At 47.9% G+C, this 21911-nt stretch overlaps 1 protein-coding gene across 3 annotated transcripts in view; it reads right to left on the bottom strand.

The window, feature by feature from the left end:
- Positions 1–21911, bottom strand: part of PRDM16 (PR/SET domain 16) — a 410575-nt gene that overhangs the window by 19153 nt on the left and 369511 nt on the right. For 2 of the 3 annotated variants that reach the window (XM_056865303.1, XM_056865305.1), the window contains exons 6-10: positions 18451–18649; positions 16309–16456; positions 14492–14645; positions 9783–11181; positions 5478–5565 (exon numbers count right to left, since the gene is read on the bottom strand). In XM_056865303.1, the coding sequence (XP_056721281.1) occupies positions 5478–5565; positions 9783–11181; positions 14492–14645; positions 16309–16456; positions 18451–18649 (1988 nt within the window). The remainder of the gene's footprint in view (positions 1–5477; positions 5566–9782; positions 11182–14491; positions 14646–16308; positions 16457–18450; positions 18650–21911) is intronic. The other variant, XM_056865304.1, reaches the window with a different exon arrangement.

Here is a 21911-nt window from a genome sequence, read left to right as displayed (position 1 = left end):
AGAAAAAGGAAGGAAGGAAGAAAAAAGGAAGAAAAAAGATGGAGAAGGAAGGAAGGAAGGAAGGAAGGAAGGAAGGAAGGAAGGAAAGAAGGAAGGAAGGAAGGAAGAAAGAAAGAAAGAAAGAAAGAAAGAAAGAAAGAAAGAAAGAAAGAAAGAAAGAAAGAAAGAAAGAAAGAAAGAAAGAAAGAAAGAAGGAAAGAAGGAAGGAAGGAGCAAGAAAAAAGGGGAAAAGATCGAATTAAGGAGAGAAAGAAAGAAAGAAAGAAAGAAAGAAAGAAAGAAAGAAAGAAAGAAAGAAAGAAAGAAAGAAAGAAAGAGGGAGGAAGGAAGGAAGGAAGGAAGGAAGGAAGGAAGGAAGGAAGGAAGGAAGGAAGGAAGGGAGGAAGGAAGAAAGAAAGAAAGAAAGAAAGAAAGAAAGAAAGAAAGAAAGAAAGAAAGAAAGAAAGAAAGAAAGAGCAAGAAAAAAGGGGAAAAGATCGAATTAAGGAAAGAAAGAAAGAAAGAAAGAAAGAAAGAAAGAAAGAAAGAAAGAAAGAAAGAAAGAAAGAAAGAAAGAAAGAAAGAGGGAGGGAGGGAGGGAGGGAGGGAGGGAGAAAGAAAGAAAGAAAGAAAGAAAGAAAGAAAAGAGAGAGCAAAAAGGAAAGAAAAGAGGGAAAGGAGAGAGCAAGAAAGAAAAGGACAACTTCTCCCATTCGTCTTGATAAACTGATGAATAAATTGTAGAAGGCTGACAACTATTCATAATCCTTAAAATAAAAAGAAATAAAAGGGGGCTCATAAAAGCCATTAAGAATAGATCTCGGTCCACAATGATAATAGCAAGTGAGCAGCTTGCAGAGGTTCTGAGAGGCACAGAGGTCCCTGCCTCGGCTGCCAGTCATGTAACAAAACCATCCAGTTAAAATGCTCTGCGGATCTCGCCGAGAGATTTCCCGCTCAGCCCTTTGCCGGAGTACCTGGAGATGGCTTTTGTTGTTCCCTGTTCTTTCGGCACTTAATCACAGAGGTTTTGCCAGTGTGATACGTCGTGGGCTTATTTTAAAATTCTAAACACCGGCCACGGCCTTTCCATTTGGTACCAGCATTTTGCTATTTAAGGAAGGAGCGGCTGCTTAGAAGTGACAAAGAACGAGAGGAAGAAGAAAAGACCGTCATCAGGTGGGGGGGAACGGGTTGCCATTTAAGTAATCATAAAAAGCGATTCCATTGATTGATGTGGGCCAGAGGTTCGTTTGAAACAGATAATGCAAGAGACATACAAGTCAATGCAGAGAGAGGGGGGGAAAGGTTTCTTTTGTCTAAACAGCTTTTCAGAAAGATACAGGTCACATTTTCAAAGGCGCCCAAGAGATCAGCAGCAAAATCCTAAACACGTTTACTTGGATATTAATGTCACTGGCTCCTAAAGGCTAATGCCAACCCCGTCACCTTTGGTCAAACTGGCTTTTTTTAAAACTGCCCCAGCCCAGTAAAAACCCACAGGCAAAAACCGAGTATATCATTTAGGTAACAAAGAGAACAATCCTATATGCAAACAGATCTTAGAGCATGGATTATTCAAATTGGCTGTCAATATATTTTCATTTGGGGAGGTTATTCTGTTGCTGTTTTAGACACCTGGCTTGGTATGGTTTTAGAAGAAGAAGAAGAAGAAGAGGAAGAGTTGGTTTTTATATGCCGACTTTCTCTACCACTTAAAGGAGAATCAAACCGGCTTACAATCACCTTCCCTTCCCCTCCCCACACCAGACACCCTGAAGGGTAGGTGGGGCTGAGAGAGCTCTAAGAGAGCTGTGACTGGCCCAAGGCCACCCAGCTGGCCTTATGCGTAGGAGCAGGGAAACAAATCCAGTTCACCAGATTAGCCTCCACCGCTCATGTGGAGGAGGGGGGAATCGAACCCGGTTCTCCAGATCAGAGTCCACCGCTCCAAACCACTGCTCTTAACCGCTACACCATGCTGTCTCCCATCCCAAGGTTCCCATCCCATCTTTGCAAACACACACGAGGGTTGCCAACAACCCAGAGAGAATTTTTTTTTGCTCATTTGTGTGTCTGTCAAGTACCATCAAGTCGCAGCGGACTTATGGAGACCCTAGGATGGGGCTTTCAAGGCACGTGAGAAGCAGAGGTGGTTAACTAGTGCCTTCCTCTGCAGAGTCTTCCTCAGTGGTCTCCCTTCCAAGTGGTGACCCTGTTTAGTTTCTGAGATCTGAGGAGATCCGGCTATACTATGCCACCTTCCTCTTGCTCATTTAACAGAGGCTTAACGTGTGGAAATGGGCAAGTGAAGCATTTCAGGGCACAAAGGTGTATGGCATCACCTGGTAAATAACACCCCACAAAACTCTATTGGAGGAGAGTTTTATAAATACCTGGAATGCCAAAAAGGACACATTAGAGGGTTCTAGATCAAAGCAAGACAGAACTGTCCCTAGAAATGAAAATGACTAAACTGAGGCTATCAGGCTTTGGTCACATTATGAGAACACAAGAATCACTGGAAAAGACAATAACGCTAGGAAAAATTTCAGGCAGCAGGAAAAGAGGAAGACCCAACATGAGATGGATTGTCTCTATAAAGGAAGGAACAGCCCTCAGTTTGCAAGACCTGAGTAAGGCTGTTAATGATAGGATGTTTTGGAGGACGTTGATTCATAGGGTTGCCAGGAGTTGGAAGTGACTTGACGGCACTTAACACATACACAAAGGGGCCCGGCATTTGTTCACCAGATTGTTGGCAACTCTAAAAGAATAGTTGACCAAAACTTCAACACGACAGCCTACCCATTTCTCTGGGTGTTTCTTCCCACCAACCACATGTAGCTCCCTCCATCTCTCCCCATGTGCCGAGTCGACAGGTTTTTTTTTTTTTTTTAAAGAAACTGAACTATTGGAATGGGTGTAAACATCCCGTAACACTAGGGTTGCCAACCTCCAGGTGGTAGCTGGAGATCTCCCGCTAATTGGACTCTATGGCATTGAAGTTCCTCCCCTCTCCAAACCCCGCCTTCCTCAGGTTCCACCCCCAAAATCTCCAGGTATTTCCCAACCCGGAACTGGCAACCCTACGTAACACCCCAGCAGATGAAATAAGCCTGGGGAAGGCTTATTTCAATGCAGTGAGCCAGAGTGTTTGCAGCCAGTAACTCTACAAAGGTTTCAAAAACTACAATCCCGCATTTATCCCAGGTTGTCCCCCCTTCTCTTGCCGAGTTTATCTGATTTTTTTTTGGGGGGGGGGTTAAATGCCAAAACCTCTATTTTTTTCTGCTGCACATTAGTGTGTTCTGTGTTTTGATACCTCATTCATCTCTCTGTGACCAGGGTAAGGACCCTAAAATGATTATCCGAAACAGACTTTGCCTTTGCAATAGATATACAGATAGCATTGTGGGATACTAGCTTGACAGATATTTCCCCTGGCCTGAATTTTATTAGCTTGACTGGTGTTTTCCCCTCCCTCCCTCCCCTCCCTCCAATGTGTGCTCATGTCCAGAGCCTATATCTTGCTCACCAGACTGGCTGGGAGAGCTATCGGATCCGTGCGAGGCAGATCTCCTTGCAATTCTAACCCTCACAAACACAGGATGTCCCCGGCCTGCCCGTCACCATTGTAGGGCCTGCTCGAGAGGAAAATCAAGGGAAGTTATTAACCAAACTCTCAGGCCCAGACCAAACAATGAAGAAACTAAGTTTAGATGTGAAAGCGACCCGCTTCGGGTTTTCACAAAGTGCTATTAAGTGATGCCGGAAATGCCTCGGCTAGGAAACAAACCCAAGAGTGCCGACTGTAAATGAAACCATGGCTCATGCCACTGCTGATGGAAGAAGAGGGAGCAGCTGTGGCTCAGTGGTAGAGCCTCTGCTTGGCATGCAGAAGGTACCAGGTTCAATCCCCGGTCTCTCCAGCTAAAAGGATCAAGCGGGAGGAGATGGGAAAGTCCTCCACCTCAGACCCTGGAGAGCCGCTGCCAGTCTGAGTAGGCAATACTGATAGGGTTGCCAGCTCCGGGTTGGGAAATACCTGGAGGTTTTTTGGACGGAGCCTGAGGAGGACAGGGTTTGGGGAGGGGAGGGACTTCAATGCCATAGAGTCCAATGGCCAAAGCGGCCACTTTCTCCAGGTGAACTGATCTCTATCAGCTGGAGATTTGTAATAGCAGGGGATCTCTTGCTAGTAACTGGAGGTTGGCAACCCTATGTGGCAGACTTGAGGTCACCCTATTGTCTAGTTTGGCTTTAAGCTGAAGGTCACAGTTTTGGTCCTCAGCATCTGCAGGTAAAAGGAACGTCATCATGACCGAAGAAACTTCCGGAACGCTCTCACAAAGCACGTCTGGATGTATTTTAGCATCTCCAAATTGCTAGTGTCAAGGAACGTATGACTTGAATGAGAACAGTTATTTTTAAGTCCCGAAGCTTTTAACCCACATATAATGAACACCTTTCTTAAATGAATAATAATGTCTTTAAGTTATCTATTGCCTGCCCCTGCTGCGCTCATAGTTCTAGTAGCTAAAAGGGGGAATTTCTCAGGATCAATTAAAGTATAAAAGGTGATCATGATTTTGAAAAATCCTCCAGGGGGAATCTTGGGCAAAATGTGGGGGGAGGGAGGATTTCGAAGTACTTCCACTTCTGGGGATCATTGTCAGCTGCTGCTTTCTTCAACCAGAAAACTTCCTGTTCTAAAGAAGCTCTCATTCTTCAAAGGACATGAATAAAGAAGCTCCCCCTGCCTTTTCTTTGCATGAAAATTATTTAGATGACACAAATTGGTGCTCCACGTGGGATTAGATAGATAGATAGATAGATAGATAGATAGATAGATAGAGAGAGAGAGAGAGAGAGAGAGAGAGAGAGAGAGAGAGAGAGAGAGAGAGAGATACAGATAGATAGGTAGATAGATAGATAGATAGATAGATAGATAGATGGATAGACAGACAGACAGATAGATAGAGATAGAGATAGAGATAGAGATAGAGATAGATAGATAGATAGATAGATAGATAGATAGATAGATAGATAGATAGATAGATAGATAGATATAGATACACACACACACACCTCATCCCATCCATAGCCTTGACGACTTTGCACAGGAATAGTTAGGGTTGCCAGGTCCCTCTTTGCTACCGGTGGGAGGTTTTGGGGTAGAGCCTGAGGAGGGCGGGGTTGGGGAGGGGAGGGACTTCAATGCTATAGAGTCCAATGGACAAAGCAGCCATTTTCTCCAGGGGGACTGATCTCTATCGGCTGGAGATCAGTTGTAATAGCAGGAGGTCTCCAGTTGGTACCTGGAGGTTGTCAACCCTAGGAATGGGCATAGAGACATTTTCAAACCTACACAGGATGCACATCAGGAAAACAAAGCCATGCAGAGCTTTGTATGGACACACCCTAATCAGGCCCCAGCTGGAACAAATCAAGCCAGGTGAACACCGAGAATAGGGCTCCCTGTTGCTTGACCTTACCTGGGGATGAAAAAGCAGTGGGGAAGGCCTCAAGTACTTCTCCTTTAGTGCTCCCACTGAGTCCGTCACCTTCCGCTTCTCCACCCTGCTGGACAGCAACACAGAGGGTTACATACCTTACAGGGCCTCGAGGCGGAAATGCAAGTATCCTGCCCTGCCCTCTGAAGCGGTGAGCAGCTGGGAGCTGTTTGGACCCCTGGGGATGGGTCGGTGAAGTCGGATCCCTGTGGACTGTTGGTACAATCCGCCAGAAAAGGGGAGATCGCTCTGCCGCCCGCTTCCCCCAAGAACAGTTGGCATTTTCAGTGTTTTGCCCCCGCAAGATCTAGCCTTTAAAACCAGCAGTTTTAAATTGTGGGTTTTAAATTGTGGTTTTTATGTACTTTATGCGTTTTATTGTTTTGTTGCTGTTTGTGTTGTAAGCTGCCTTGGGTTCCTGTAAGGTAGAAAGGCGGCGAATGAATGTTTTAACTAAAACGAACAAATAGCTTGATGCCGACATTAAAAGTTGGAAACCTCACACATGTGTAGAGAAGAGTGGGGTCACACCTGCTGGCCCCATATAGCCAGACGTCTGCAGCAAGCCCTCTGCATGTTTAAGTGCCGCACGTAGGGCTTTCCATGTGACTGGGAAAGCAAGCAAGGTGCGATCCTGTCTTCTCTCTGTGTGCCTGGAGTATGGTTAACTATAGCAAGATGAAGGGCAAACAGATCTGCTCCAGCAGGCCTGTGTTTAAACTCAATGGTAGCACACAATTATTGATGACAGGGTCAGTCCCTGCCATCTCCCGCTAAAAGGGTCCCAAGCAGCACAACAACAACAACAACAAAAAACCCTTTTGTCTCAGTCCTTCGAGAGTTATGGGCGCCTTTACTGAGCTACGTGGACCAGTGGTCTAGGTTGGTGTGAGGCACTTTCATGGGTGCTCCTGCCGCATGTGCGCATGTGCATAGGCTTGCTGCATTTTGCGTATGCTCCAAAATCTTTCTAACTGACTTTTCACATGTGTACAGGATGCAATAGGCTGTGGTAAAGGTACAGGTAGTCCCCTGTGCAAGCACCGGGGCATTATTGACCCATGGGGTGACGTCACATCCTGACATTTACTAGGCAGACTACATTTAAGGGGTGGTTTGCCATTGCCTTCCCCAGTCATCTACACTTTACCCCCAGCAAGCCGGGTACTTATTTTACCAACCTCGGAAGGATGGAAGGCTGAGTCAACCTTGAGCTGGTTACCTGAAACCGACTTCCGTTGGAATCGAACTCAGGTCGTGAGCAGAGCTTTTGACTGCAGTACTGCAGTTTAACACTCTGCGCCATGGGGCTTCTTAAATAGGCCTTGACATGTGCCTAAAAGCTCGGAGCCTCTCAGCACAATAATAAACAGTGCCAAAAAAGAAGAAAAACACATGTATAAGATATTGCTGTATATTCCCAGCAAATCCCTCTAATCCACTTGCTGTGTGGTTTTGATGACCTGCAGTTCCAACAAGCCACAAGCCCTGACACAGAGCAAATATGGAGCAAATATGGAGCCACAAGGTGGACATAAATGAGGAGTCAAACCTTATGAAAATACCTGATTAAAAAGGAGCGGAGACCATTACATGTTTAACTCAGTGCAATATCACCTGGGCTTCAAAAAGACTGTTTTAGTTCACAATCTTGACATTGTGGCTGGTATCCTCAAGAACACACTGAAGGATTGTCCTTACCCACAATCCTTCTCTTCCTTTGGGCTTCCGCTCCTCTGCCACTTCCCATTTTAATTGGTAAGGGCTCCCCCACCATCTTATTATTCTCCAGCCCATACAGAGTAGTAGTGGAATAATTACGTTTCTGTCTTTCCCCAGATGTGGAAGCTACCCAGTAGCATTCCCAAAGGGACACAAATAGAAAGGAGACCCAACAAGATGGAATATTTTGGCCCCAATTCTCATTATAAGAGAGCCTCAAAAAAGCAGCTTTTTATAGGCACAGGAGCTCTGGTGTGGCTGTGGGGCTCCACAACAGGTGAAGTGTTGCCAATTCAGTTCCACAGAGGATGCACATCAAAGTGACACTCGGAGAGTGACTGAACATGGACCCTTTATACATGATGGCTCACACACCTAAGAACACACACAGCTTCCAGTGCAAAGTGCAATGTAAGTGTATCTTTTGCCTCTGAGAGGGCCAGGAGAATGTAAGAACCTAAGGACATCAGAAGAGCCCTGCTGGATCAGACCAGTGGTCCACCTAGTCCAGCATTGTTCCCCACAGTGGTCAACCAGATGCCCCCAGAAGGCCTGTTACAAGCAGGGCACTGAGGCCCAAACCTCCCCCTGCTTCTGCACCCCCTCCCCAGAAACAGGCATTTGGGAGGTGGTGAGCTCTCCTTCCCTGGAGGTTTTTAAACAGAGGCTAGATGGCCATCTGTCAGCAATGCTGATTCTATGAACTTAGGCAGTTCATGAGAGGGAGGGCATCTTGGCCATCTTCTGGGCACTGGGTGTGTGTGGGGGAGGTAGTTGTGAATTTCCTGCATTGTGCAGGGGGTTGGACTAGATGACCCTGGTGGTCCCTTCCAACTAATACTATGAAAGTAGGGTTGCCAACCTCCAGGTGGTAGCTGGAGATCTCCTGTTCATCTAGAGAAAATGGCCACTTTGGAAGATGGACTCTTAAGGCGTTATACCCCATTGAAGTCCCTCCCCTCCCTAAACCCTGCCCTCTTCAGCTTCCACCCCCAAAGTCTCCAGATATTTCCCAACCCGGAGCTGGCAACCCTAATTCAAAGGTATATTCCAACTGAACATGGTGGCCCCATTCAGCCAAGAGGCGGTCTTCCTCCATTAATCTGCCTGCTGCCCTCTTAAATCCAGCTAAGCTAGCAGCTATCCCCACCTGTAGAAGCGAGTTCTACAGGTTAATGACATATTATCAATATATCAATGCAGTCCTACACAGAGTTATTCCAGTTTAAGTCCATTGCAGTAAGTGGCTTAGATAGGAGTAACTCTGCATAGGATTGCGCTGCAGGCAACAAAGAAAAATCTCTGAATCTCCCTCCAAATTTTGGAGTTCTGAATTAGATCATCTTATTTCCAAAGTGGAACCAAGGCATTGGGAATCCTGTTCTATTTTTCTTTTCTTCGGCTTAAAAAAAAGCAATCTTGCAGTGATTATACCTATGGTGTACCAAGGCTCACTGAGGAGCGCATGCACATATCAGTTCAACAATGCATGAAAATAATCTTAATGCAAATCGTATGTGCAGTCATGCTACTTTTTTCTGCAGTGTTTTGTCAATGTGCAAACGTATATCAGCCACAAAGGGAGGGAAAAGATAAGAAGGATCGGATAGAACCAAAATGTGTCAACATTTGTATAGTAGGCCATGTCTCTTGTTCAACAATCCCTAGTTAAACCAGAATTCAGAAAGGGTGCAATGAAGCACAAACAGAATCCATGGAACAATATACGAATAGAATGGAGGGAGTCTGCTGTTTCCAAACAGGACTATACGTGAAGCGGTAGTATTGTGCCACCTTATTGTCCGTAGACCACAATGCTCAAATTTTGGTTCCATTCCCTAACAAATACAAGGGCTTTGTAATGTATAGACCAGGGGTCCCCAACCTTTTTGAGCCTGTGGGCACATTTGGAATTCTGACACGGCACGGTGGGAGCAGCAACGAAATGGCCACCACAAAATGGCTGTCACAGGAGGCGGAGCCAGCCACAAAATGACTGCCACACCTTCACTCATCCACACAGCGTAGATCCTCGTAGTGTGGTGGCAGCTGCCAAAGCAACATTTTTTAAAAGCTGCACGGCCAGTCAAATGTCAATCAGAAGCCTCGCTGGGCGAAAGCCCTCCCTGGCCCCACCCACTTCCTAAAAACACTCGGCGGGTGGCAGAAAAGGTGTCGGCAGGGCACCATGGCACCCACAAGCATCACACTGGGGACCCCTGGCACAGATGGAACCTCAGCTTCCTGTCTGCCCAGGATTATTCGATCCCCTTTCTGAAATCCAGCTGCTGCTTTTTAATCGCCTACCTATCTTGCGTGCCGTTATCCACCTATGGCTCACCGGACCATCAGCTGCTGCGTACAGCTCTTGCCTCTTGCCCTGCCTTATCTCCTGCTACTTGCCTCTGGCCTCCACCAGATGGGCAGCCAACACCCCCTCCTTTGCACCCTGAAATATGATTGCTGTGGTCCTCAACCCCACTGGGCCATGCCATGGGGCTAACTGTGCCTGTGTGTATGGTACAGCCCATCAGGGACCATGGTTAAGGCAGGTTATGTTAATACCTGTAGATGGGGTCCATGAAAAAAGGCGACGGCTTAGCATAATGCAGAGAGGGCTGCGGCGGCATCTGAGCCTGAGAAATCTTGGGTAATACTTCACTGGCCATTAGTTTCCTCTCTCCGTAAACATGGTTCTTCCGGGAGTCCCGGCTCCCGTTCTGGCTGGCCCGGATGCGGTTGCCGATGCTCAGGTCTAGTGGCTGTTCCTCCCCAGAATGATGGGTGGGCAAGATTTTGGGGGGCGGCAAGGCTGGCTTAATTTCTTTTGGCTTCGTGGTAAGGTCGAAGGGCGACTCGGAGCTGCTGCTGCCCATTTTGTGAAGGTCCCTGGGCGACTTTGGTTCTGCCTTGACCAGCAAGCTGTGATTCAGGGTCCGGTCCGTGAAAGGGTACAACGAATGGGGGAAGTTGGGGAGGAACTGGAATGGAAACATGGAATGATAAGGGAGGGAGCCGATTTTCTTTTCCTGCATCCCCATGAAGCCGGGCCCAAAGTACTTCTCCGCGATGGAGGCGATGGCCTTTATAGAGTCGTTGGCTGCCCCGGCCGTGGGAAGCAGCTGCTCTTCGGGGGGAGGGAAGAAGGAATGCTGCGAGTAGAAAAGAGGGATGTCGCTCATGTTGTTGGCAGAACTCACGGACACCGCGCTGCCGATGAAATCTGGCTTGCTCTCGGGCGGGTTGCTCTTGTCTTTCATTTTGTCCCTGTCGCTCTCTGCGTCACTCTCCAAATCAGACCCAGTGCCCGTGGTGGTGTCCATATCCGTGCCCGTGGTGGTATTGACGTCCTCAAAATCGCTCGCGTCCGAGATGTCGCTGGTCCTAGCTTTGAGCTTCTCCAGGTAGGAGTTCCCCAGATGGCTGCTGTTGAACTTCTCCTCACCCGAGTGGCCGCTGTTGCTCACGGCAGAAATGAGGGGGAGGGCCGGGTTCCCCAGGGGGCTCGGAAGCTTGGCGTCTTGGGTGTGGTTGATGGGACTCTTGAGCAGCGGGGTCGGAGGTAATAAAGGGGGCCTGGGATATAGAGAGGGAGGGAAAATACCTGGGAAGCCGGGAGTCAGGGCGGGGAATGCCGGAGGACCAGGGGAAAACGGGAGTCCTCCCGGGTGCGGCCGGGACGGGAAGTAATCGTTGAACCCGAGGCTGGTGTGGTTGAGATTGGGAGATGGCTTGGATTTGTCCATCATGGAGCTGGGGGTCAGAGGCAAGCCTGGGCCAAAAATCCCCCCCGGGTTATAATGGTTCTTGCCCTCGCAGAAGCGCCGGTGCTTGTTGAGCGAGGAGGTGGTGCTGAACATCTGCCCACAGTCCTTGCATTTGATCTGGGTCCGGCAGTCAGCGTGCATCCGCTTGTGGCGGCACAGGTTGGAGAACTGCGTGTAGGACTTGTGGCAGACCTCACCTAAAGCATCAACAGAAACCAAAACACCAAAAGCCAATATGAAATTAATATGAAGTGACTCATCGAAAGTGCGCATGCGTGTGTGACTGGGGAGAGATCGTAGCCAGATTCAGATGTATTGATACAGCATTAGCCAGTAAAAACACATGTGTCATTTATACAAATTCAATAGTTCAACCAAAAAAACATTCTTAATTAAAATTTCCAAATAATTTATAATAGACTAAAATTGACCAAATTATGATTTATCTAACTGCAATTGCCCAACATTAGGGGTTGAACTTTATATGCTATAGCACAAAATTTGGCTACCTGTTTTGCCATCTGGGCATTCCCTTCACAGAGGAGACTCTTAATTCTCCCTTCCTCTGAGTTGACTGAGATTTGGCTGAGCAGGGGGATGATTAGCTTACAACGAGCTTCCTTGTAGAAGGAGCACCTGAGCAAAACATGCTCTATAGACTCCAATTGCCCCGACTTACAAGGGCAGGGATTGTAGCCCTTTTCAGGTTTTGGCATTCCAGTCTTGCACACCGGGTCGTGGCTCAGTGGTAGAGCCTCTGCGCTCGGCATGCGGAAGGTCCCAGGTTCGATCCCCGGCATCTCTAATTAAAGGGACCGGGCAGGTAGGCACCCTGAGATTCTTTAATTACAGATGCCAGGGATCAAACCTGGACCTTCCGCTCACAAAGTCTGCGCTCCACCTCTCAGCAATTAAAAGTGGTATTATCACCAGCCAGATCTCTGGTCCGTGTTGCTCAGTAACCCCTGCTCTTGACTGGCGGCATGTCTATGAGTTCCCAGTGTGAGGGAGGGGAAAGATCTTTCTCCAAACAAATTTGCAGAAAACTTACGTCATGTGCTATTCTAACTCAAGGACTTTATTTTACAGTGGGGGAAGAGATGAAATTATTATTATCACAGTAAATAGTCTGGCCAGCCTTTAATCCTGACCACTATTTATGTTGGTTGAAAAAAGCTGGTCTTGCCACCTGGCAGGGCGGTCAGGAAGTGGCCGAGGTCGTCAAGAGATGAACGTGGCTTCATATCATCCTATCACGTGTTATTATATTCCATTTCCCCCTCCCCTTTATTATTATTTATTTTAAAAAGTCATTAATAGCAAGTTATTTCTCCGTTGGGACGCTCTATAAATATTTCTTACGTAAGGGCTCGGTTTCATTTCAAGCACAAAGGGAGAGATGGTGTTTGTTAAATGATTGAGAGGCTAAAAGGAAATATCACCCCAGCTTTTCACACAGTTGCCAACCGCATAGTGAGGTCAGCTGCCCAATCATAAATTGGTATTCTCTCAGGTCTAGCTGTCAAGGCCCAAATGATGCTGGGAATCTACGACGGGAACTCCTGGCGTGTGATGTCCCAGAACGCAACCACAGGAGTCCTAGATGGATCAGGCTCAGCACTGGGGAACAAGGGTTAACTGTCCCCCCCACCACCATGTGCTGTTTTCCCTGCTTCGAATGGCTCCCTCCAGGAGTTTTTTAGCCATGGAAGGCAAAAAGATACAGATATGTGCCTGTCATCCCCTTAGGGTTGCCAACTACCAGGTGGTGGCTGGAGATCTCCTGCTATTACAACTCCAGCAGACAGAGATCAGTTCTCCTGGAGAAAAGGGCCGCTTTGGCAATTGGACTCTATGGCATTGAAGCCCCTCCCCTCTCCCAACCCCGCCTTCCTCCGCCCCAAAATCTCCAAGTATTTCCCAATCCAAAGCTGGCAACCCTACATCCCTTCCCCCACCCCCGAGGTTTAAGTAGTGTTGGGGAGAAGTCCATTACGAACTGCAAAAATGGCACATGGAGCAAGAATTAAACATCCCATATCCCAGGACCATGCTTCTGAAAGTGCCGATTCGGATTGTGACTATGGCATGCAGTGATAAAGGGGTCTTAGCCTTCCCTCTCCATGGCACCATTTTCCTGATCTGAAATGGTCCTAGCGGAGCAGTAGGTAACCTGTTATTCTCGGGCCAAATAGGGCCCTCTTGGGACCACTGCAGATTGGGACAACCGCACAGGGGGAGGTTGATGCCCCTCGATCCGAATCGGGTACTGCATATGTCTGAACCAAGGAGAACACTCAACATCTCTGATTGTTACATGGGACTCTGGTAGGGTTGCCAGGTCCCTCCTTGCCACCAGCTTCCTGGTTTACCCTGGAAGTGATGGGGATGATCTAGCACATTCCTACAAAAACTCCATGATTGCCATAGATTTTTTTTTAGAGAAATGCTAGTGTTCCACTCGCTTCCTGATTTACCCCAGGTTTACATTATTGCACAGATCTCCCCCCTTCAACTGGCCTGCTTCTGCCCACCATTAACAGGCATTTGGAAACCCTAGACACAGGGTGGGGACCGAGGGCTGCCAACCTCCAGGTACTAGCTGGAGACCTCCTGCTATTACAACTGATCTCCAGCCAATAGAGATCAGTTCACCTGGAGAAAATGGCTGCTTTGGCAATTGGACTCTATGGCATTGAAGTCCCTCCCCTCCCTAAACCATGCCCTCCTTAGGCTCTGCCCCCAAAACTTCCCGCCGGTGGCGAAGAGGGACCTGGCAACCTTACTGAATGGGGATTTGAACCATCTTCTCTCCAGTCTTAGGACAACTACTAGCCCCTCCCCTCCCCAAACCCTGCCCTTCTCAGGCTCCGCCCCAAAAACCTCCCGCTGGTGGCAAAGAGGGACCTGGCAACCCCATGGGGGCCTGAGAGCCAGGCCATGCATTTCGTAATGTGTGACTCATCTGGAATGGTTGCCTTTATGAGACCAATTGGATTTTTCAGTATAAGTGTGTTCTCCCAAACACAGAAGATTCAACGCAAATTGTTTTTCAAGGAAACCTCCCTTTTCTGTTCCAAAACCCGCCTGCTAGCCCCGTTGTTACTTCAGACACTTCTGAAGCATGTTTCTGTCAGGTGGCGTCAGCTGTTTATTTATGCCCAATCGGAGGGGGGGGGGAAGAAGGAAAGAAAATGAAATGGAGGGAGGGAAGGGGGTAGAACACAATGAAAAAGCAAAATTGGTGGGACTTGCTGTGGAGTTGAGCTTTTAACCTGTCAAAAACCTGCCAGAAATGTTTACTGAGAAAACAGGGGCTGTGCGTAAAGCAAATTTTTTTTTGAGAAAGAACGAAAAAGTGGTGGAATTCCATCTTGTGTTCTGACCTATAAAATTAGGGCGGCTGCTTGCGGAGGAGAAGCTGGCGTTTGGGTGGGAGGCGGGGGCCTCCGGATATGTGCAATTATAGTGCCCAGCCGGCTCTCCGAGACGGCCATGACAACTTACATATGAAAGGTTTGACAGTGCTGTGAATGTGCTTATGCTGCTTGAGGCCAGACGAAGTAGCAAAAGTTTTCCCACAATCCGGGCAGGCGTGGGCCCGCGCGCCAACGTGCTGGGAACGGATGTGCCGCTGCAGATTGCTGGGGTCCGTAAACACCTGGAAAAATGGGAAGAGAATTGCCTTGAAAAACGAGAGGGTCCGCTGGGGTTGCCAAGTGCCAGGTGGTGGCGGGCAAACCCCTGCCAATCCACCTGGCTGTCCACCGACCAGCTGAGGGTCGGCGGGCAACGTGTGCACGCACCCCTGCCTGCAGTGACATGTCACTTCCGGTTTACACCCAGAAGTGCTGAATTGCAAGGGGCCGGTTACCACTCAAACTCCCAGTTGTGATGCCAATCCACCTGGCTGCCCGCCGACCAGCTAGCTTTGCATTTCTCCAATATTCTGCACTGCAGCACTGATACTTCCCCCACCTGATGTCATAAGAACATAAGAACATAAGAAAGGCCCTGCTGGATCAGACCAAGGCCCATCAAGTCCAACAGTCTGTTCACAGTGGCCAACCAGGTGCCTCTAGGAAGCCCCCAAACATGATGACTGCAGCAGCATTGTCCTGCCTATGTTCCAAAGCACCTAAAATCATAGAGATGCTCCTCTGATCCTGGAGAGAATAGGTACACATTTTGACTAGCAGCCATGAATACTCCTCCCCTCCATGAACATGTCCACTCCCCTCTTAAAGCTTTCCAAGTTGGCAGCCATTACCACATCCTGGGGCACAGAGTTTTTTGCCCATTGTGACGGAGTCAAAAATGAAAGAGTTGTGTTGCACTCCCTCATGGAGGGTATGCGTATAAACAAGGGGGTGGTGCACTTAGTGTGTGCGGGGGGTGGGTACTGGAGGGTACTCTTGCCAAGGGTCGTCTACTCCTGGTCACAAGGAAATCCAAACCACTGGGGAATGTTCCCACCAGATTGTGATTTTCTAAAGGAGGGTGTTTATCTGCCTCAAATCTTGTGAAGAGTTTCGACCACGGCAGCTTCTTTGGGGCAGGTGTAATAGATAAACCATGAGAAGAAGGTATGCCTTGGGGGAGGGCGCAATTTGGTAAAGTTTACACAAACAGAATAGAAACTAAAACACCTTTTGTTTGCCATCAAGTCATAGCTGACTAATGGCGACGCAGTAGGGTTTTCAAGGCAAGAGATGTTCAGAGGTGGTTTGCCATCCTGGACGTAGCAATCCTGGACTTCCTTGGTGGTCTCCCATCCAAGTACGAACCAGGTCCAACCCTGCTTAAGCTTCTGAGATTTGATAAGATTGGGCTAGCCTGGACTATCAAGGTAAGGGCCAAAGCACTTCCATAGAACCATAGAGTTGGAAGGGACCACCAGGGACATCTAGTCCAACCCCCTGCGCAATGCAGGAATTTCACAACTACCTCCCCCACACATACCCAGTGACCCCCTACTCCATGCCCAGAAGATGGCCAAGATGCCCTCCCTCTCATGAACTGCCTAAGGTCATAGAATCAGCATTGCTGACAAATGGCCATCTAGTCTTTGGAAGTTTTGAGGTTTGTTAAACTGAAGTTAACGGTAATGATATGAGCCTAATGGCATTTTGGAAGTTCTTGAATGGACTCGGGATCGAGGGCCTTTGTCTTCCTGAACAGCCCAGTTTATTTCAGTGGAACTTTCTCAGGAAAGGGTTCCAAGCTTTGTGTCCCTGAGTTCTTGGCCCTCAAATGGGTAACTCCGCTCTACCATACCCAACCTGCTTCCCACTGTCATGCGACATTAGCTACTGACATCATACCTTCACACAGTTTTCACATTCAAATCGCTTTCCGCTGTCATGTGACATCTGGTGACGAATCAGGTTTGATTTCCAGTTGAAGGCTTTGGGACACTGGTCGCATTTGTACTCCCTTTCTTCAGTGTGGATGATCATGTGTTGCTCCAAGCTGTTGGACACAGAGAGAGCCAAGCAGATATACGTGGTTATGCAGCTCTGGTAATTGGTATCTGAGGTCCAAAGTATACTCTAGAGATTCTTCTGAAATCCTCCTAGTTGAGAGCCAGCGTAGTGTAGTGGTTAAGAGCGGTGGTTTGGAGCGGTGGACTCGAATCTGGAGAACCGGGTTTGATTCCCCACTCCGCCACATGAGCAGCAGACGCTAATTTGATGAACCGGGTTGGTTTCCCCACTCCTACACATGAAACCAGCTGGGTGACCTTGGGCTAGTCACAGCTCTCTCAGCCCCACTACCTCACAGGGTACTAACCCTGACTCAGAAGATAAGTGCCACTGCGTTCAATGGGGCTTGCTCCCTAGAAAGTATGCACAAGATTTAGTATGACAGCGCACCATTTGTATGCCGAAGGTGCTAGGCTGGGTGTGAAACGCCTTTGGATATGGTGGAAATGATTTTTTCATTCTCCAGCTGTTTCACCTGAGGACCCTCTCCTCCCCACAAATTGTTTGACCTTCATTTCATGAAAGGCTTGGAGGATATTTAGCAATTCTCATTTGTTTCTTTTGAAGCCCTTCAAATAATTCTCCTGTGAAACTTGAAGTTACCCCCATTTACATCCAAGATGGACCTTTTCGTATCTTAAAAAAAAATTGGGGTGTGTGCGTCTACTTTCGGTGTATTTGAACATGCCTTTTCTCTGTGTTTCTTCTTTTTTCTTTATAGCCGTAAAATATTTAATGTGAAAGGGACAAGTAAAATGCCATATTTTAACTAACTCTATCCCTCTCTTATTTGAGATTCTGGCAAGGTTTTCTCTCCAAAAGACAAGATATTCACGCGTTTTCTGCTGAAGCTATCATGTTCTTATTTTCATAGGCAAGAGGCCCATAATTTCCCAGAACACAGTTAATGTAGCATTGGAAAGAAATACAATCAGGTGCTAACACACTTAAAATGTCAGGCATTTTTTAGTCCTTAACTGGGAGATTTCCCCTTCTGCTAACTGGCAGCTACTCTTCAGCTGAAGGATGGAGGCGTGTTGGCTGAGAGCCCTTTAAGAAAAGGGTTACCCCGTCCTCCCCTCCAAATAAAGATGGCCTTTATGGCATTATACTCCACTGAAGTCCCTCCCCTTCCCAAATCCTACTCTCACCAGGCTCCATTCCCCAAATCTCATTTCCCAACCCAGTGGGTGACTTTGGCCTGTCACAGACACACAATCCTTCCCTTGGGCCAATCACTCTCTGTTGGAGCCAAATGACGTTACAGTTCTTAACTTGTAGTGTCTGAGTTCCCCCACCCTGAGTTTGACTAAGAGGAAAACATTTCATGTGTGAAGGAACTCATTTCCCAAGCATGATGTAATGGTTAAGAGCGGTGGTTTGGGGTGGTGGACTCTGATCTGGAGAACCAGGTTTGATTCCCCACTCCTTCACATGAGCGGCGGAGGCTAATCTGGTGAACTGGATTTGTTCCCCCGCTCCTGCAAATGAAGCCAGCTGAGTGACCTTGGGCTAGTCACAGCTCTCTCAGCTCCACCTACCTCACAGGGTGTCTGTTGTGGGGAGGGGAAGGGAAAGTGATTGTAAGCCGATTTGATTCTTCCTTAAGTGGCAGAGAAAGTTGGCATATAAAAACTTCTTCTTTTTCATGTCAGAACCCAATTTGGATTGTCATCATTGTGTGAGCCAGTGGCTCCTTGCTTCACATGAACACACAAACACATAAAGCTTCCTTCTACTGAATCAGACCATCGGTCCATGAAAGTCAGTATTGTCTACTCAGACCGGCAGCATCTCTCCAGGGTCTCAGGCAGAGGTCTTTTACATCACCTACTTGCCTAGTCCCTTTAACTGGAGATGCCGGGGATTGAACCTGGGACCTTCTGCATGCCAAGCAGATGCTCTACCACTGAGCCTCGGTCCTTCGCCTGCTCACTCTCAGCAGCAATGAAGAATTTTGATCAGTCAGCAAGGCATTACCTGTATTTGTTCGGGAACATCCTCTCGCAGTCTTTGCACTCGTGGACCTGCCCGTCCGCCGCGCCTTCCTGCTTAAGCTCCTCGCTGAGAGACTCGTAGAGGGAGCTGACGGTGTTGCAGGAGTATTTCTTGTGCCGCCTCATCTCCATCTTTGACTGGAAAAGCTCGTCGCAGTCCTCGCAACGAAACGTGTGCACTTCTGGAGGCAGCAACGGCACAAGCAAAGAAGACCTGGCGTTTAATAGCGGGGCAACAATGGCGTATTTTGAATACTGAAACCTCCAGGTACTAGCTGGAGATCTCCTGCTAATACAACCGATCTCCAGCCGATAGAGATCAGTTCCCCTAGAGAAAATGGCCACTTTGCCAATTGGACTCTATGGCATTGAAGTCCCTCCCCTCCCCAAACCACACCCTCCTCAGGCTCCACCCCAAAAATCTCCCGCCGGTGGTAAAGAGGGACCTGGCAACCCTATTGCTTGAAGAAGGCTCTGGCGTAATTTTTGCACTGATACAGTAAATGTTGGTCTGTGCTGCACCTAGGGTTGCCAGACACCAGGTAATGGTGGCAATTGCCTACCAGTTAAGGGAGCTGGCCATTGTTTTTCTGCTGGCCGGCGGGCGGAAGCAGGCCAAATGAAAGGGGTGCCATTAATGTCACTTCCAGGATTATTCTCAAAGTGATGGGGACGCTTGAGCACATTCCTCCAAAAACTCTATTGCACCTATCCCCCCCCCTAGTCCCACCACACTGAAGCTCCTCCCGGTGGTGAGGTGGTACCTGGCAACCCTAGGTGCGCCATTTCCAGCTGCAAATGAGTAGGGTTACCAGGTCCCTCTTCGCCACCAGCTGGAGGTTTTTGGGGTGGAGCCTGGGGAGGGCGGGGTCTGGGGAGGGACTTCAATGGCACAGAGTCTAATTGCCAAAGCGGCCGTTTTTCTCTAGGCGAACTGATCTCTATGGGCTGGAGATCAGTTGCAATAGCAGATCTCTAGCTAGTACCTGGAGGTCAGCAGCCCTATTCTAGAGTCAGGGGGTAGCATCCAGAGACAGGACATTTTCTGTGGTGCCACCTCGGCTGTGCCATGCAAGTAGGGCTGGCATGTTGCCAATGTCCAGGTGGTGGCTGGAGATCTCCCGGAATTACAACTGATCTCCAGACCACAGAGATCAGTTCCCTTGGAGAAAACGGCTGCTTTGGATGGCGGACTCTATGTCAGCATACCCTGTTGAGTTCTCCCCCCTCCCCAAATCCTGCCCTCTCCAGGATCAACCCCCAAATCCCCAGGAATTTCTCAACCCAGAGTCGGCAACCCTAAATGCAAGGTGTACTCCCAAGCATACCTGGCACATAGGTGCCCTGATGGGGCAGAAAGGCAAGATAAAAACGTTGTAAACAAATCGTTTCTTGGGTTGCAGGCACCAAGTGAGAACTTTTTTAAAAAAAATTGGAATGGGCATTTTCTTCACTGCGATTTTTGTGCCTCGCTTTTCTACAATTTTGGCAACTGCATCCTGCTGAATTGTTCCTTGTTCTATATTCACGGTTGGTTTTCATTTAATTAACACATTCCATTGTAACATTGTAAGCCGCTTTAATAATTCTTTGGAGAATGTGGCTAATGGAGTTTAAACAAATAAAACTTTGACAGGTTTTTTTTTGGGGGGGGGGTGTTGCAATTTACAAAGCAGCCATATGAGCAACCCGCATGGCAGAAATATTCAGCCCAAAGACTTACGAAAGATTAACAACAAAACATACACCTGTTCCCATATCCAGAATATATTTTTGATAGCACCGTATTTTTACAAGCTGGTTTGCAGCGGGACCTTAATAAGCCAGTTTTATAAATAGATGTAATATAAATAAATAAAACCAATAATACAAGAAAGCAGCCCTCGATGGAAATAAGGGTAACTCATCTCACAAGATGAGTCGTGAGCCTCAAATTCTACTCTGAGCACCTCAGATGAAGGATGGGAAACTTATGTGAAAATACAGCTGTTTTGATATTGACACCCGGAAACTTTGAGAATGCACATCTGGCCTTTCCCAAGTGTGATCTGAAGTAGGGTTGTCAGGTCCCTCTTCTCCACCAATGAGAGGTTTTTGGGGCGGAGCCTGAGGAGGGTGGGGTTTGGGGAGGGGAGGGGCTTCAATGCCATAGAGTCCAATTGCCAAAGCGGCCATTTCCTCCAGGTGAACTGATCTCTTTGGGCTGGCGATCAGTTGTAATAGTGGGAGATCTCCAGCTAGTGCCTGGAGGTTGGCAACCCCAATCTGAAGGGATGGCAGGACTAATGCAAGGAATGCAAGAAAGAGAATCCAAACTATTATTTGCAAGGACCAAGATAATTATGCTTTTTTGCCGAGGAAAATCCCTTTGGGTTTCATAGAATCATAGAATTGGAAGGGACCACCAGTGTCATCAAGTCCAACCCCCTGCACAATGCAGGAAATTCACAATGCACACTTGGAAAGATACCTCCCTTCGGCAACACTGAAAACTGCTAACCGGCAGCGGCCGTAGCTTGCCTCGCAGCCAAAGGGAATTCCAAGACGGAGCTCCATGCAGTGAAGAGAAAGACGCCAGGGCCTTTGTTTTAAAGAAAAGTCGTCCCCCCCCCCCGCCTAAAAACACACACACACCCCAAACCCTCTCCAGTGCACATAATAAATTATTGTAGTCAAGGTCAAACAAATTAAAAGGAGGGCAGCTATTACTAAGTTTACAAAGCAGCATCCTGACCGCACTGCCAAGCCAAACAATCGGCTCCGTGCTGTAAATTTTCCAGCAGAACGACTTCTAGGAGGGAGTCGAGACAGGCCAGAATTTCCTCACCCGGCAGTCAGCTGGAAACAGAAGCTGTTCAATTACCATTTAGTAGGATTTGGGGTGTGTGTGAGTGGAGGGGGTCGTTCTTTTTTTGTGAGACGACCCCCTCCCTCCAGCCTCTACCCTCTCGATTGCAGAAAGTTGTTTTGTAATTAAAGTTCCTCTCTCTCCCTCTCTCTCTTTCCCCTTTCTATTCAACGGTTTCACTGTTAATTTGCATCTTGTAGCTGCCGCTGGTAGTGCTGTTGGCTGTGGCTGTGTGTGGGTCAATTTGGTAAGGCATTGCATGATAATAAGGAAAGAAGAAGAAGAAGAAGAAGAGTTGCTTTTTATATGCCAACATTCTCTACCACCTAAGGAAGAATCAAACCAGCTTACAATCACTTTCCCTTCCCCTCCCCACAACAGACACCCTGTGGGGTTCTTAGAGAGCTGTGACTAGCCCAAGGTCACCAAGCTGGCCTCATGTGTAGGAGCGGGGAAACCAACCTGGTTCACCAGATTAGTATCCGCCGCTCATGTGGAGTGGGGAATCAAACTCGGTTCTCCATATTAGAGTCCACCGCTCCAAACCACCACTCTTGACCACTACACCACACTGGCTCTCTTAACGGTGGAAAGCA

Source organism: Euleptes europaea, chromosome 19 (assembly GCF_029931775.1).
Source record: "Euleptes europaea isolate rEulEur1 chromosome 19, rEulEur1.hap1, whole genome shotgun sequence".
In the NCBI taxonomy this organism is placed as follows: domain Eukaryota; kingdom Metazoa; phylum Chordata; class Lepidosauria; order Squamata; family Sphaerodactylidae; genus Euleptes; species Euleptes europaea.
This window is presented reverse-complemented; position numbering and strand designations above follow the sequence as displayed.